Consider the following 14,951-nt stretch of genomic DNA (forward strand, 5'->3'; position numbering starts at 1 on the left):
GAGCAAAAACAAAACAAAAACATGTTAAGTGTTACAGTAACACACCCTTATAAATAAGTGTCTCTTCTGGGGTAACAAGGTAGAAGGTCAGCACGAGGACATGGGGTTATGCCCCCTATGAGTGTGCCAGCAAGACCATGACAAATGATTGAGATCTTGTAAATCGCGCCTTCTGTCTGTGATTGGGGATTTTTCTTCGGGTGCAGCCATTTCTTGCAGTTTAGAAGCATAAGATGAGGCCAGCAATGCCTCATTGCCCCCACAGATCGTATTTATCATTCATGTCATAATGACTATTTTAACAAATGAGAAAAACCCAATTTTTTTCAATGCAAGCGCCATCTTTATAGTTAGCAGGGTCATAAACCTAAGATTGTGGATTTTTTTTATTTTTTTTTATTGCAAGTTTAAACTTTGTAGTTAGCTTGGGCTTAAACCTAAGGATTGCTTGTTTGTGATAGTCCGCTGTGTCTATCAGTTGCTGAGAAAGGAAGAACAGCTGGGCCAGCGCGAGCGGGACCTCCAGCAGCAGGAGGATGAACTTCATTCAGCGAAGCAAAGGCTTTCCGAAACTCAGGGGAAACTTCAAGCTTTACAAAAGCAACTTGAAGAGAGCTCCAGATTCTCAACTGAGCTGGAAATTGAACGGTAAAATGGCACATTTTTATTTTAGCCTTCACTTGTTTGTTTTTGCTCAGAAATTCACCATAAGAAGGAGTGTAGTAGTTCACACGACAATTCAGGGTGTTGTCTTTAATATGATGAGCTAAGTCAGGGGTCACTTGAAACTGAGAACTGCTTCTTGAGTACTAATTAATGCAAAGGGCTACCAGTTAGACACACACTTATGAGATAACAACTTTGCTCAAATTAACTTAAATGTTATAACTAAATGTTATTAGCAATAATTGATGATAGTCATTTATCATGTTAATGATTTCTCGCAATAATTAGGACGCAGATAGATAGATAGATAGATAGATAGATATCAATATGCAACAATACTTTATTTCTTTAAATCTCTGTCAGTGTTTATGATCACTTTTACCACATTCCTAGAAAATCACATTGCTCCATCACCGGTGAGTTATTTTTATAACAGGCCCACGGATTACCCCTTGGGGGAGCTACCTGATGCCTGCGGGCACCACCACGTTTGTGACCCTTTAGCTAAGGTTTCGTTCACACTACAGGCAAATGCGACCCAGATCGGATTTTTTTGCCCAAATGCGACCTTTATCTGTCTTTTTCATGTCAGTCTGAACGGATCAATTCGGATTTTTTCATATCCGACCTGGTTCACTTTCATTTATGGTCCTAGATCGGATACATACGGATTTTTTGCAATGCGACCGCAGTCTGAACGGCCAGGTCGCATATATCTGACCTCGACGTCATCAAAAGTCCAATATGCGCTCCGCACGGGCGGGGGCATTCAGTTTGATTTATGCTTGACGCATCTGCGAGATCCGCACATCTTGGGAGACGTACGTGAATCGGCAAAGTTGTTTCGAGTAACAGTTGTGACTTTAATTTAATCCCACTTGAAACATGAAGTATAAAGATGACATTTGTGGCAGTGATATTAGTAATTTAGCCACGCACACGGCTCATTTATTACGCGGGGCAATGGCGTGACGTCATCGTTGGGGGGGAGGGGTAAAAGGAGAGGTCCCCGTGAGATGAGGCGCTCGAACAGGCTCGCCTCATTTTCACAAAATATTATTTCTACCTCCTCCCGCATCACTCTTCTGTAGATATGAGAAGGGGAAAATATGAGCCCCGACAACGGACTTATAAAAGTCCGTGCCTCTGACACGCTGGACCATACGTATTTACTTCCGCAAACACAGCGTTGTGAGTGACGTTGTATCTTCTGCGAATGCGGGTCACTTTGGGGATGCAATACGTCCGTCCACACAGCAGACCAGAATGAGTACGCAATTAATAGGTAATGTGAACACTTACTCAAAAAAATTGGATTTCACCAAAAAATCGGAATTAAGCATTAAGACCTGCAGTGTGAACGTAGCTTAAGTCTGCCTTCAAATATAGAGTCTGGGCATAATTAAATCATTTGAAATCCTACTTTAAATACAGAATCTTATAAATGTAAAAAATTGCCGAATCAAAAGTCTCAAAACTTTTGTCATATGCAGTTTGCAAGTCTTACCAGAATTTACAAAAATTGTTTGGGAAGTCACTACACTCTACTGTGGTGTTATTCAACAAAAAATATATAGCAGAGTGAGAACTGAATAATCAATAAATTAGAATTCTTATTAACATGAAACAATGTACAGATTTGGAGATTTCAAAAAGTAACTCCTTGTCTGAATAAAAGAGTATTTGAATCATAAACATTGGTTTGGATATGTACTGTATGTTGCAGGTGTATCACTCTAATAAAAGACAATTCAATACATATCTCGATATATGGGGTGTGATAGAATTATAGAACGGCTTAATCTTAAAGTGGAACAATTTGATTTGGTTTGATTCAGTGGGATTATGAGTCAATATGGTTCGGCTCAGTTTGAATGAGTTTCTTGTTATTTTACATGCATATGAAAATTAACTTGTCAGTTCTGTAAATGTGACCATTCTCTTGAATAAAATACAATTCTATACATACCTCAATATATTGTAAAGTGGAAGGATTTGGTTGAATTCGATGAACTCTCATCTTTTAACTCAAAAGCGATTTTCGGATTCAAAACGTTTTTTTGTCAAACAAAAATCTATTTGAATCGGAAATCCTAGTATGTTGTAACAAAACTGGATTCGTGCAGAGAGGAACTGCTGCTGCTCAGAGAAGAGGCAGATAAGAAAATTGGTGAGTTGGAGGGACAAAACCAGAAGCTACAGACGGCCATCCAACAGGTCTCAGAAGACTTGCAGAAGGTCAGTGTGAATGAATGTCTTTTGTCATTTTATCTGTTATTTATTATGAGTATCCTACCTCAATACAACGTGTTTTTTCTTTCAGTCACAGAGTATGGTGTCCTTTTCAGAGAGCTCCCTCCAGGATCTTCAGACTGAACACAATGCCCTGAAGTTGAAACAACAAAAGGTCAAAGAAAAACAAATTTGCTTGTTAAACAACTGTGGGTCATTACGGAAATATATGATGTATTATTTAGCTTTTGATGCAAAAGCATTTAATTCAATAAACCAGATTTAAGAATTTGTGTTGTAAATTTGAAGATGATTTCTTGAATTCATTAGGCTGCTGTTAGTGAGGAGGACAAGGAGCGTGTGTTGGGGGACCTTCAGAAGAAAGTGAACTCTTTAGAGAGGCAATTGCAAGGAAACCTGAGCCAGGATGACCATCTTCTTGAGCTTCTCCAGGAGGTGAATTAAAAAGATTAATTTCCCTCACAGTATTAATGAAGTTTATCGATCTGTTTGGGCAAGCCTAGTGATTATTTGTTGTTTTGCTATGCAGAGGTCTAGTCTCGAGCAAAGACTGGAAGAGACCAGAACAGAACTACTAGAATTTCGGACAAAGCATGCTGATACAGTCAGCTCCTTGGAGGCACAGGTTTTCACAAAACTCTATGATCCCTGATTCATACAACTGTTTGTTGTTCACGTTAAAACTATGCTACTTCATTTTATATCTGGAGTGTTTGAGTGCAAAATAAAAAGATTGCTAAGTTTTGCGTAATAAATTAAAGCTGCTCTATGTTGGAATTTGCCCAAAATGTCTTCACAATAACCTTTTTATTTGACCATTTATGACTCAAACATCTTGTAATTAGCAGATTAACACCTTAGCTGTTCACAATGGGTACTCCTGCAAGCCTCTAGCCAATAGTTTTCAGATAGGTTTGGGTTTGAATTTCCCACCCTCTGTTATGGGTAACCAGGAAGGTGCGTTCTGCTTTTTCTCCCTTTTATTCATGCCCGCCAACATCCACTGGATCTCCGGGCAGGCTACCAGTGGCCTGTGCTCGGCCCGTGGCTTAGCTGTAGCAACAAGAGATGTTCTTTATCCATCCTGTTTTTATGCATGCTCCCTTCTAACTCTGGAGCTTGAAATATTCCAAGTTAGTTGCCCCACGGCCCCCACTCCAAGTGGACTGGGAAGGTGCCTTGTGCTCGTCTCAAGGCTTCTTTACTGTCACTGCCTCCAGCGGTAGTCTCCTAACCGGCTGCTTATCGTGCAAGCAGGCCAGTGTTGCCAGATACTGTGCCAAATATTCCCCACATTGTAAACTGTTTACTTCACTGTAAAATCAGGAGATTAGCATGAGAAATGACTGATCGGAAGCTGATGAATTTGGGAGTCTCCCACATGAAACGGGAGAGTTGGCAAGTATGCTCTGTGCTGCGTCTTCAGTAATAAAGTTGGGCTTGTACGAGTGTGCACAGCGTGCACGTGAAGAAGGAAGTGTGCAATTTTTTTTTCTTTCGGCAAAACAGGGAGGTAGTGATTCGAAATTCAATTTCTTACACAAATCACCTTTAAAGTAAACTATAATTCCCAAACGACCTTCTTTCTTCTGAATGGACATACAGCAATACCGAAATAAATACATTTAAAATCATGTATGATATTAATTGACCAACACAAAAACAAAAGACATTTTCACTCTAATTATAGTTACTTTTAGTTAGTTTTATAAGCGTAAGATGTAGTTTCATTTATATATATATATATATTTTTAAATAATATTAGTTTTTATTTCATTAAAGCTACTGAAGGCAGAAAATACTATTTCAAATTGCTGTTGACAAAAAATAAAATGGCACACACCCTTCTTCACGTACACAACGCGCACATGACGTCATATCCGCAGACAGAGGGCGGGAAATTTTAACCCGAATCCAGTCTGAAAACTACTGGCCAGAGACTTGCAGGAGTACATGTTGTGAACAGCTAAGGTGTTAATCTACTAATAGAAGATGTTTCAGTCATGAATGGTCTAATAAAAAGGCTATTGGATAGATATTTCAAATTGTTACAGACAGCAGCTTTAACAAAAATGTTTTTTTCAATTTCAACTGCAATGCCACAAACAAAAGGGAAAAATACATTATTGTCGTTGACTTAAAAACAATATTAAGGGATTCAACCTTTCATATATAAGTGCTATTGACGGTTTGTTTTGAAGTGCATGATGACCTTTTAAATTAGTCTCCCCAATAAATGTAATTGTTGTGACTTTGGGTTATCCTATGCATCTTGGGTTGCCACAGCCCAGAGTGCATCAGTGCATGATTTTTGTATGGGATTTGGCAGCCACTGGCAATGCCTGAGTATTTCAGAACTGGCTGGAAATCTAACCCACACTGTTTACATGAAAGGCAACAGTATTTATCACTAAGCCATCCATCCATTTTCCGAACCGCTTACCATCATCTACATTGAATATAATAATTAATGATAGAGAACACATCTTTAAAAAAAAAAGTTTATATATATGATAAAATAGTCAGAACTTTGCTATCCCGTAAAGTGTATAAAGCAATTTTGGCTTAGCAATCATCAAAGTTCTAGCACAAGGTCTTCTCTAGCTCACTGAATGTTTTTGTCTGTCTGACCTAAGGTATCCAAAATGACATGCAGCATTACAGAGCTCCAGACACTTCTCCGACATAAAGATGAATCCTCAAGGTCCTACCGAGACAGAACAGACACACAAGTGAGCAAGGACATCCACAAAAGATACCCAAGACGACGTAGAGTTTCCCTTTAGTTGAATGGTGTACTGGTAACCTGATGAAAGATAGAATAATATTTTTTGTATGTACACACATACATGAAATTCTACCTCAACGTTTGACCCATCACAGTGAATGAATACACACTGTTAGTGGCACCTGCTGGAATTAAGATTTCCATAAGTTATGAAAAGTCTTTTACATTTTAGTTTAAAATTGTGGTGAAATCTGGCATTTAAAGTTGTCATGAGTCATCAGCTTGCTTTAAGAAAATGAAGGCAAGAAAACCTCCAGCTCAGCTAGAAACCTTAGAAATGTACATTCTTTTGAACTGCTATACTGTAAATGTGCTGTTAAAGCTTTCATTCTATTGTATTATTGTGCTGATTTCTTTTTCAGATCGCAACCCTGGAGCAGCAGGTTCAAGCAAGTTGTGATCGCCTTAAAAATGCACAGCAGCAGATTGAAGTGAAAGAACAGCAGACAGAAAAATTGGTTAGTTCCCATTCAATGGTCAAGAATGTTTTATTATGAGTTAAATTTAGTAAGTCAGTGAAATTAATTAATATCGGCGGTACGGTGTTCGAGTGGTCAGCACATCAGATCACATCACATCAGAGATCCTGGGTTCGAATCAAGGCTCAGGTCTTCCTTTGTTGAGTTTGCACATTCTCCCCCTTCCTACATGGGTTTTCTTCTGGTATTACGGCTTCATCCCACATTTCAAAAACATAGATGGTAGGTTAATTGGATACTCTAAATTGTCATTAAGTGTGAATGTGTGTGTGACTGGTTGTTCGTCTACATGTGCCCTGCAATTGGCTGGCAACCAGTTCAGGACGTACCCGCCTCTCTCTTGAAGTCAGCGGAAATAGGCTCCAGTACATCCGCGTATCTGAGTGAGGATAAGCGGCACATATAATGAATGAATATGAATAATGAATAAAGATACGTATGGATAGCGCTATGGCATTCATCTTGTTTACTTTTTTAACTGAGTTTGAAGTTGTTGTTTTTTCAGACAAAAGTATTTTTTTCCAGTAAAGAGGGAAAAAAATCCTCTTACCTTGCTGACAGTTTCGGCTGTCACTTCAACTTCCTTGTGTGACGTTTGACAGCTCTGACGAAGGCTGAAGCGACAGCCGAAACTGGAATTTTTTCTTCTTTACTGGAAAAAAAAAGTATGTCTGTCTGTCAGAAAAAGAAACTTTAATATACCTATACATTCACCTCTTGTTTTAGTCATTTTACAAAAACAATATATTAATCAGGTGATGCATTTTGTTTTTCAGCAAAGAGAATGGAGTGCAGAGAAAGCCTTTTTGGATCAGCAGTTGTGTTTGTTGAAGCAGCACAGTCTAGAGAAGCAAACCAGACTGGAAGAGACTATAACTGCTTTACAAACAGACAAACATGCGATGCAAGACACAATGGTAGGCTCTTTAAAATTCTGGGTTGGGTTGTCAATGGGCTCTTTTTACATACTGTAATCTCCAGCGTTGCTGAAATACGGCTCTATCTTTTCCAGTTTCAAAACCGTAACCTCCTCCAAAGCACCAAACAGCAAATAAGAGATGCTTTAATGCAGTTAATACTTTAAGTTCTGGTTTCATGGACCGGCAAGCATTCACTGACTGCTACAATTTTTTCTTTACATTGTTTTTAAATTGGCAGTTTTATAGCATCTGGACTGAAAAGTAAAGCTGGAAGGTCATTTCACATTTCATTAACATATGAAGTATGCGGACGTTTTACAAAGTTTATGCCCATCAGTCACAACTAGATGAATGTTCAAAATGAATTTTTGTTTGGGGGTGGGGGGTGCTATGGATCAAGATTCAAGGTTGCTTTATTTAAGCCATTTGTGTAGAAACACAGGAATTTCATAACCCACGTGGGTGTATCTGCTGCATCGTTGTTTAAGAAAAGGTGCTTTGTGGAGTTTGTCACTTTTTTGCTCACGACTGCTACCTCTGGCCTAAAGTGTAACTGCAGCCTCTGTGTCAAGCTCATATATGGTGCGCGTGCGCTCGAAAAAAAACTCTTCGTGTTTTTCAGTTTTTTTGTAGTCTGAGCTGGTGTTCGGGCTGTGCTCGAAGCCGGCCTCTTGTTTGTTTTTTTGTTTTTCAATTTTCATCCCAATTGTTTCATAGTAAACTAATAGTACGTTCACACCAAAAGAAGGGGAATCGTTCCACCTCGCTTCCTTTGCTAGCGTTTCACCACGTAGAGTTTTTTTTGGAACGCATACCGCTCATTCATCATGCATTTGCGCACAACGGAGAGGAGGTGGCGTGTCACTTGGTGAACAACTACTCTAGAGCACTTTAGTGAGTCAACAAAAGAGCAACACAGAGTATTTCCTCTTCTTTCCTGGGACTATATAGTCGAGGCACTATTTTCTCTAGCATCGCCTCTTTTTTTTTTTTTTAGGTACGTGTTTTAGCACTTCCACTTTTTTAGTGGCAATCTAGTTGTGCTAAAGAGCATATGCTAATGGTACTAAAAACGATTGCTACCTCGGTACAGTTTAACAGCAAGTAAATACACTTACTACTGTAAGCTACTTTCTTGTTCACCATTTGGTCCCGGCTTGCCGTGTTGTTCCGCTGAAGGTGACAACAGACAGGACGCTGTGTGACGTAGCTCATACTTGAAGCTGATCGCCTGCCGCGAGGCGAAACGTGAAAAAAAGTTCAAAATTTTCAACTTTGGTAAATACGCGAATGTGCGAATTTTCGCTGCGTCCCACCGCTCCAAACGCATGCTCCGCGCCGCCCCACGCACTTTCGCGCCTGTCCGCGCGAAGTATGTTGACTACAATGCAATCGCGCCGCCTGAAAAGCTTCCCCCGCTTTTGGTGTGAATGCAGTAACACCTAAATGTCTGCGGGGGACAAGCGTACGTCACCCTCCACCACTCCACACTAAAGGGAAGATGCATGCTGAGAGGCGCAGTCACAGATAAGAAGTCAGGGCTCTTTGTACTCATCTGGGTATCGGTAGAGCATGCATGCATATTGTTAGGGTGAGATGTGGTGTGGACCCATGTGACCCCACAGAACCAAAACATGACACATATACTTTATTTTAACATTTTTAAACTCCACAATACACCTTTAATGTTAACTCGTTAATGCGCTAATTTTTACACCTCTCATAGAGGTACATATTTTATTCATCTATGAAGCAAAATTCAATATAAGCAAGTTGTCCTCGCTATCAAAAATGTCTCCCATCAGTGGGCATATTCATAGTCCATTCTCCGCGTTTGTTGCTGATGATTTGTTTCTGTATAGAGCATGTTTCTGATGTCAGAGGTGTACTGATGTTCTTGGTGATGTCATCTTTTTATGGATCATATGGGAACATTGATGAGGAAGAAGCTAATTCTTTGCCATCACTTTTCTTGTTCTAGTCTGACCAAATGAGGCAAAGAGATCAGGCAAATGTCAAACTGAGACAGCAGATGGAAGAGCTGGAACAGTGCAAGGTCAAAGCTGCTAATAATTCGAACGCATATTGTCTTTTGTTAATATTTTTTAAATGAACTTAATAATTAAATATAAAGAAAATACTCATTCTACGTGCAGGTGGAATTGGACGGCAGGCAGACAGTTAGCACTGAAATTGCCAAAGCTCTAGAAGAAAGCAGGCGGCAGAGAGAAGAACTACAAACACAGGTCTGTTGGCATCATTCATCATGTTCTCCTGATCCAATTTCACGTTTGTTGTATGAAATGTAGAGTGTTATTATGTATTTGAATTCAGGTTGAAGTGTCGACCGCATCACTTGAGAGATTACAACAAGAATTGTCAACTGTCAATGAGAAGCTATTGTTGAGAGAAAAAGAAATCCAAAGACTATGTGAAGGTATATACACACACTTTCAACCCAAAAGACGACCATCACATTTCCATGTTTAATTGCTTTAATTATATTTGCAAGTCAATTAAATTAACGCACAGTGGATATTTAATTTAAAAAAAAACATTTAAATACACAAAAAAATGTCTACGTTAAATTGTAAATAGTTAAGATTTTGTGTAGGGATGTTCAATACCACTTATTTTCAGACCAATACGAGCGCCCATCTCCAGTACTCGTCGATACCAAAACCAAGTGCCAATACTACTAGTACTTTTGATGCATAAAATTTCCCCAAAATATAATGACAGATAGTTTTAAAGAAATACCTTTATGTCACAATGTAGCAAATTTCCTTAAATTACATGAAATTAATGGAAATTTCTATATTTACCCCATTTATTCATAAAGGGTTTATTTTGTATAGAACACACAATAAAATGTATTTAAAAAATAAAAGAGCTTGAAAATGTGGGAACAAAAGAGATATACAAAACTGGCTGTTGATAATTCTGGTATACATGTACAATTTTAGAAAAATCTGTTTTTGATTTTTGTCATAATAGTGATGTCGTATTTTTATTAGGACACATCTTCAAGCATTTCTTTCCTCCTGCACAAACTACAGTAAAAGCAAAATTTAAAAGAAAAAGGAATAAGTTATTGGTATCTTTGCCTCTCTTGAGAAACAGGAATTTACCGTTATTGGCATAGAAAATGATTATTGTTCATCCTTATTAATTGATTAACTGCTTATCCATTTTGGACTCTGCGGCTCATTGAAATTGTACCGCCTACGTGCACTCTCTCCGATGATGATGATGATCTTACATGATGATGATCTTACATGAAGTGAAGACTACGTGTTTTAAGGGTCATTGTCATTCCAGTAAATGCTGTCATGCTGTTGTTTTGCCCATTTATTCATATTTTCCCCCTTGAATTCATGTCCCTCATAATGGTTTCAGTTTACAATGTTCACCAATGATCACCGGTATTGTGAAACATTTTTTCTGTCAAGAAAATACACTGTGTAAAATCCTGTTACAGAACTGCAGAGTCGGCAGGCATCACTGGCCCAGCTCCGGGACGAATTTGAACAGCTGCGGGTCCAACAGGAGCAGATTGAGCTCGACAAAGACTCCCAGCTAGCTCACCTGAGAGAAGAGCTACTCAGCCAGACCCAACAGCAAGATGCTTGTCAGGCTCGGGTCAGTACCTACCAGTACCTATCCATTAGGTTAATGATACTTAATTCACATTTCTGCATATCTTAAAATGGCCTCAGACTCCCAACATGTAAAAATATATATATACAGTATTTAGTTGCTTACAGATACAGTTGGTGTGTTTACAGATCTCATATTTAGAGGTGGAGGTAGAGACCCTGTCAGAGCAGCTTCACAGCCCTGCCGTGTGCGTGGAGGACTGCAATGGCAGCGTGTCAGTGGATGATCTAGATCACATTCAGAAGGTTAACAAAGAGCTCGAGCAGCAGCTCAGTGACAAGAACAGGGTATGATACATTTTTCTTCTCATTGTGTTATCTCTACTTATTAAAGTTTCAAAAGGGGCCACATGCCCAGTAGTTGTTAATATAATTCTTGACTTGTAAATCTCTTGTCAAGTGTATCCATTAAAACAGGTGTGATGAAAATAACATGCCGATATTTTCAAATGTAGAGTAATTGAAACTACCATCTTAAAAAATGTTTGTGGTTGACTTTCAGACTATCAAACAGCTGCAGCAGCGAATGGCAGAACTAAAAAGAACCTTGCAAAGAGAACTGGTAAGATAAAGTAGTCTTTGTTGTTGTTGTTTTTGTTGTTTAACAGAAACCCTCATTAAAAGTCCAGTGCTTTAACTATGTCTAATATGCTACAAATGGCCTTGGATGAAAATTCTCAAAGATGCACCTTATCTTTGAACTCACCTGATTGCCATGTAAAAAAAAAAATTGAAACACCTTTTTAGCAGTTTTTTTTTGCACAGGTGCAGTATATGCAATTACCATCATTTCCAAAAATCACATGCGCTCGAACATTATACGTGGTCGCCTTTTAGTAGATAATTCTCCTTCTCATATATTAAGTGCTCCTACAATTCGCTGGTATTCATGATTCAAAATTGCAACATTATCTGCATCGTAAATTGATAGATTGTTCAGATATATAATTTTGTGCCGAGAAGACCTTGCTAACAATTTTGGCTGTCAACGCTTGAGCCCACAATTATGAGCAGGAAGATACGACATGCCTCTTTTGAGCTGTGTGCCTATGACGACACTAGGAAGGTCAAAGTCATCAGCACATTTGATGTGTGTGGACAGTTGGAAAACTACCATAACCTTTTTTTTTCAAAATGTCATATATTGATAGCTTATGCTTATGACAAAAAAGTAAACCTCATAAAAATCGTGTTAGAAGTGTGCGAGATGAAACCTAACTTCATTGTCCATGCATTGCCTCTGATGGTAACGTCAACCTCCCCAACATGGCAGCCACACGACATGACACACGTCGATTATCTAGCTGCTTCATTGCACTGCGGTATCTACCGACCATTCAGAATTGCATTGCTTGAATTTGCCATTCAGAGTGCACCAAAAATGGCATGTCGGTGCGCAGACTAGGTGCTCTGACTGGGGACACGGTGCACCAGTGCGACGGGCAGTACACTGGTGCAATCGTAAATGAATGGGAGCGGAACGCACATTGCCTCTCTGAACATACGCACTTTCAGTTTAGTGCACGGACTTCAGAGTCGGAGTGTATTTCCAAACGTGTCCCTAGTCTTCATATTTATGCTCGACATTTGCGTGGCATCACAAACATGAAGTAGAAAAAAATCCTGATATGCATTGCTGCCGAGGCTCTATGGCGAAAGAAACTTGCTTTGGAAAATATTCATTGCTGTCATTGGGTAAGACGTTTGTTTTTATTTACGGCTGTTTACTTGTTCCTCCATTGAACCGTTTCAAGGCAAATCCACAGGGGAAGACATCCTCAAATGTTTCTTTACAACATGTTGTATGATCCCCCACTAGTTTAACCATGGCATTCTTATTAATATTGTGTTTGTGGAATATGAGCAATATAAGCAGCAAAACCCACCCATTTGTATTAATCTCAGGGGGCAGCCATTTTGCTACTTGCTGTCGACTGAAAATGACATCATAGTTGCTAAGGTAACAACCAATCATGGCTCATGCGTTTTCTGAAGCCGAGCCATGATTGGTGCTTTGCTTTACCATTTTGAAGGGCAGGAGAGAAAGATACTGATTGTTCATAACCTGGTTCTAGTACTTTACAGTTTTCTGTTGACAATTATTTTCTGTATTCTTTCTTTGCTCACAATAGAAGCTGAAACCTGAGCCAGTAGAGGAAGCAAAGGCAAAGATCACAGAAAGCATTGTAGTAAAACAAGAAAGGGTTTGTGCAGAATTGCCCCCAACGTCTAGTCCAAGTTTTTCCACCACCCCAAACACCACAGTGACCAACACCTCAGACCTTAACGACTCAAGAGAAATAAACTTTGAATACTTGAAGCATGTTGTTCTCAAATTTATGTCATCCAGAGAGGCTGAGGTAAGTCATCAGTGCCTTTTCTAAATAGTTAGTCAAATTTAAAGATAGAATATGGATTCAGAAACTATGCATGTTTGTGTTTTGTTTTAGGCGTATCAGCTAATACGAGCTGTGTCTGTGTTACTGAACTTCACCCGCGAGGAAGAGGACATGCTAAAGCAAACCTTGGAATATAAAGTCAGTGTTAAATACAAAATAACTATATTTATAAATTTAGATCAGTAGGAAATTAAATATAATGTATTTATTGTACTATTTTTTTTTCATTTAAGAATGACTGATGCTTTTTTTTTTTACTTACACTTATCAATTCCTGAACAAGGCCAGTACAAGAGTAAATGCTAGATAAAGTTTTTGTACTGATTTGGGTTCCTTTTATTTTAATCTTAATTACTTTCTCATTTGCTTTTTTAGATGTCCTGGTTTGGCTCCAAGCCCTCTCCAAAGGGAATTATCCGGCCTTCAGTCTCAGGCTCTGCGACCCACTGGAGCTGATGGACTACTAGGAATGTGATCTGAGAGACAGAAATAGGAGGACCACCATCAGGACAAAATCAGTCCCCCCTTGTGTTGTTCCACACATTTAGTTGGAAGCTAGCTCCAAAACTTTAGGCAGTATCCTGCTGACACTATCCCCGGTTGTGTGGGACAAAGGACTACTGTTGTTTGTTTTGGTTTGTTTAATGTTTTCCGGCGAAGGGCTGCATGGATTTTCTATTTTATTTTGTAATATTGATTTTAAAAATGTCATTATGAAGGCCGAAGCCAGTGACATCGTTAAAGACACATTTACACTGTAAGTGGAGTTGTCCCATATGTTTTCACTTACACGACACACCTATTGGACCTACTTGGCGTGAAGGGAACTGCCTCAGTTTTTCTCAGATGTAGCCGACGAAGTCTCGTTTTCCTGATTGATCATTGTAGCTCTTTTTAAGTATTTGTCTCAATTCCTAAATAGGCCTACATATCATTTTAATATACTGTCAAAAAAGGTTCCTAAATGAAATTACCCTAATTTTGTGAGCAATCAAGAGTCAAGATATTCCACCCTAAAATATTCATTCGTCAGTCATTCCAACATTCCATTATTTTATTTAGTTGTTGATGTTGTTTTTGACTTTGTGCAAGAGGAAGGGCAGACTCTGGCTTGATTGCCTGACAATCGATCTCAATGAAAATCCGTGAACTAACCTAGGCTTTTTAAAGTTTTTTGTAAGCCATTCAAATAAATTGAATTTCATGATGATTAAAGTACATACTTTTTACAATAAATGATTGGATGAATTATATAGTATAGTGCAGAGGAGAAGTAAGCTTATATTCCTAGCTTCTCTCGGGCCACTGAGCTTCTCACCCTATCTTGAAGGGACAGCCCGGACACCTTCTGAAGAAAACTAATTTCAGTCACTTGTATCTGGGATCTTATTCTTTCACTCATGAACCCCAGCTCGTGACAATAGGTGAGAGCGGGATTGTAGATCGACCTGGTAAATTTAGCTTTCTTCATCGTGACAGACCGATACACAGTTACTGCAGACACTGCACCCATCTTCCTGTTGATATCCCGTTCCATTCTTCCCTCAATCGTGAACAAAACCTAAGATTCTTGAACTCCCCCACTTGGGGCAGGATCTCATCCCTGACCTGGAGAGGGCACAACACCCTTTTCTAACTGAGGACCATGGTCTTGGATTTGGAGGTGCGGATTCTCATCTCAACCGCTTCACACTCGGCTGCAAACCGCTGTGTGTGTAAGCCCTGAATCCTATTGAACATCTGGCTGAAGCATGCCATCTAGAGAAAGCATCCTTTAAATCTGAGAC

General features: G+C 39.1%; 1 protein-coding gene across 3 annotated transcripts in view; it reads left to right on the top strand.

The window, feature by feature from the left end:
• Positions 1-13,925, top strand: part of golga1 (golgin A1) — a 33,134-nt gene extending 19,209 nt beyond the window's left edge. For all 3 annotated transcript variants that reach the window (XM_086076541.1, XM_086076542.1, XM_086076543.1), the window contains 17 exons: positions 479-648; positions 2,793-2,904; positions 2,990-3,073; positions 3,229-3,354; positions 3,449-3,544; positions 5,556-5,651; positions 6,070-6,165; positions 6,963-7,103; positions 9,088-9,162; positions 9,263-9,352; positions 9,441-9,543; positions 10,588-10,748; positions 10,895-11,053; positions 11,268-11,327; positions 12,898-13,125; positions 13,216-13,302; positions 13,540-13,925. In XM_086076541.1, the coding sequence (XP_085932667.1) occupies positions 479-648; positions 2,793-2,904; positions 2,990-3,073; positions 3,229-3,354; positions 3,449-3,544; positions 5,556-5,651; positions 6,070-6,165; positions 6,963-7,103; positions 9,088-9,162; positions 9,263-9,352; positions 9,441-9,543; positions 10,588-10,748; positions 10,895-11,053; positions 11,268-11,327; positions 12,898-13,125; positions 13,216-13,302; positions 13,540-13,620 (1,965 nt within the window). In that variant the 3' untranslated portion in view covers positions 13,621-13,925. The remainder of the gene's footprint in view (positions 1-478; positions 649-2,792; positions 2,905-2,989; positions 3,074-3,228; positions 3,355-3,448; positions 3,545-5,555; positions 5,652-6,069; positions 6,166-6,962; positions 7,104-9,087; positions 9,163-9,262; positions 9,353-9,440; positions 9,544-10,587; positions 10,749-10,894; positions 11,054-11,267; positions 11,328-12,897; positions 13,126-13,215; positions 13,303-13,539) is intronic.
• Positions 13,926-14,951: the final 1,026 nt, after the last annotated feature.

This window comes from Leptonotus elevatus, chromosome 5 (genome assembly GCF_054856555.1).
Source record: "Leptonotus elevatus isolate MCC_2025b chromosome 5, RoL_Lele_1.0, whole genome shotgun sequence".
NCBI lineage: Eukaryota > Metazoa > Chordata > Actinopteri > Syngnathiformes > Syngnathidae > Leptonotus > Leptonotus elevatus.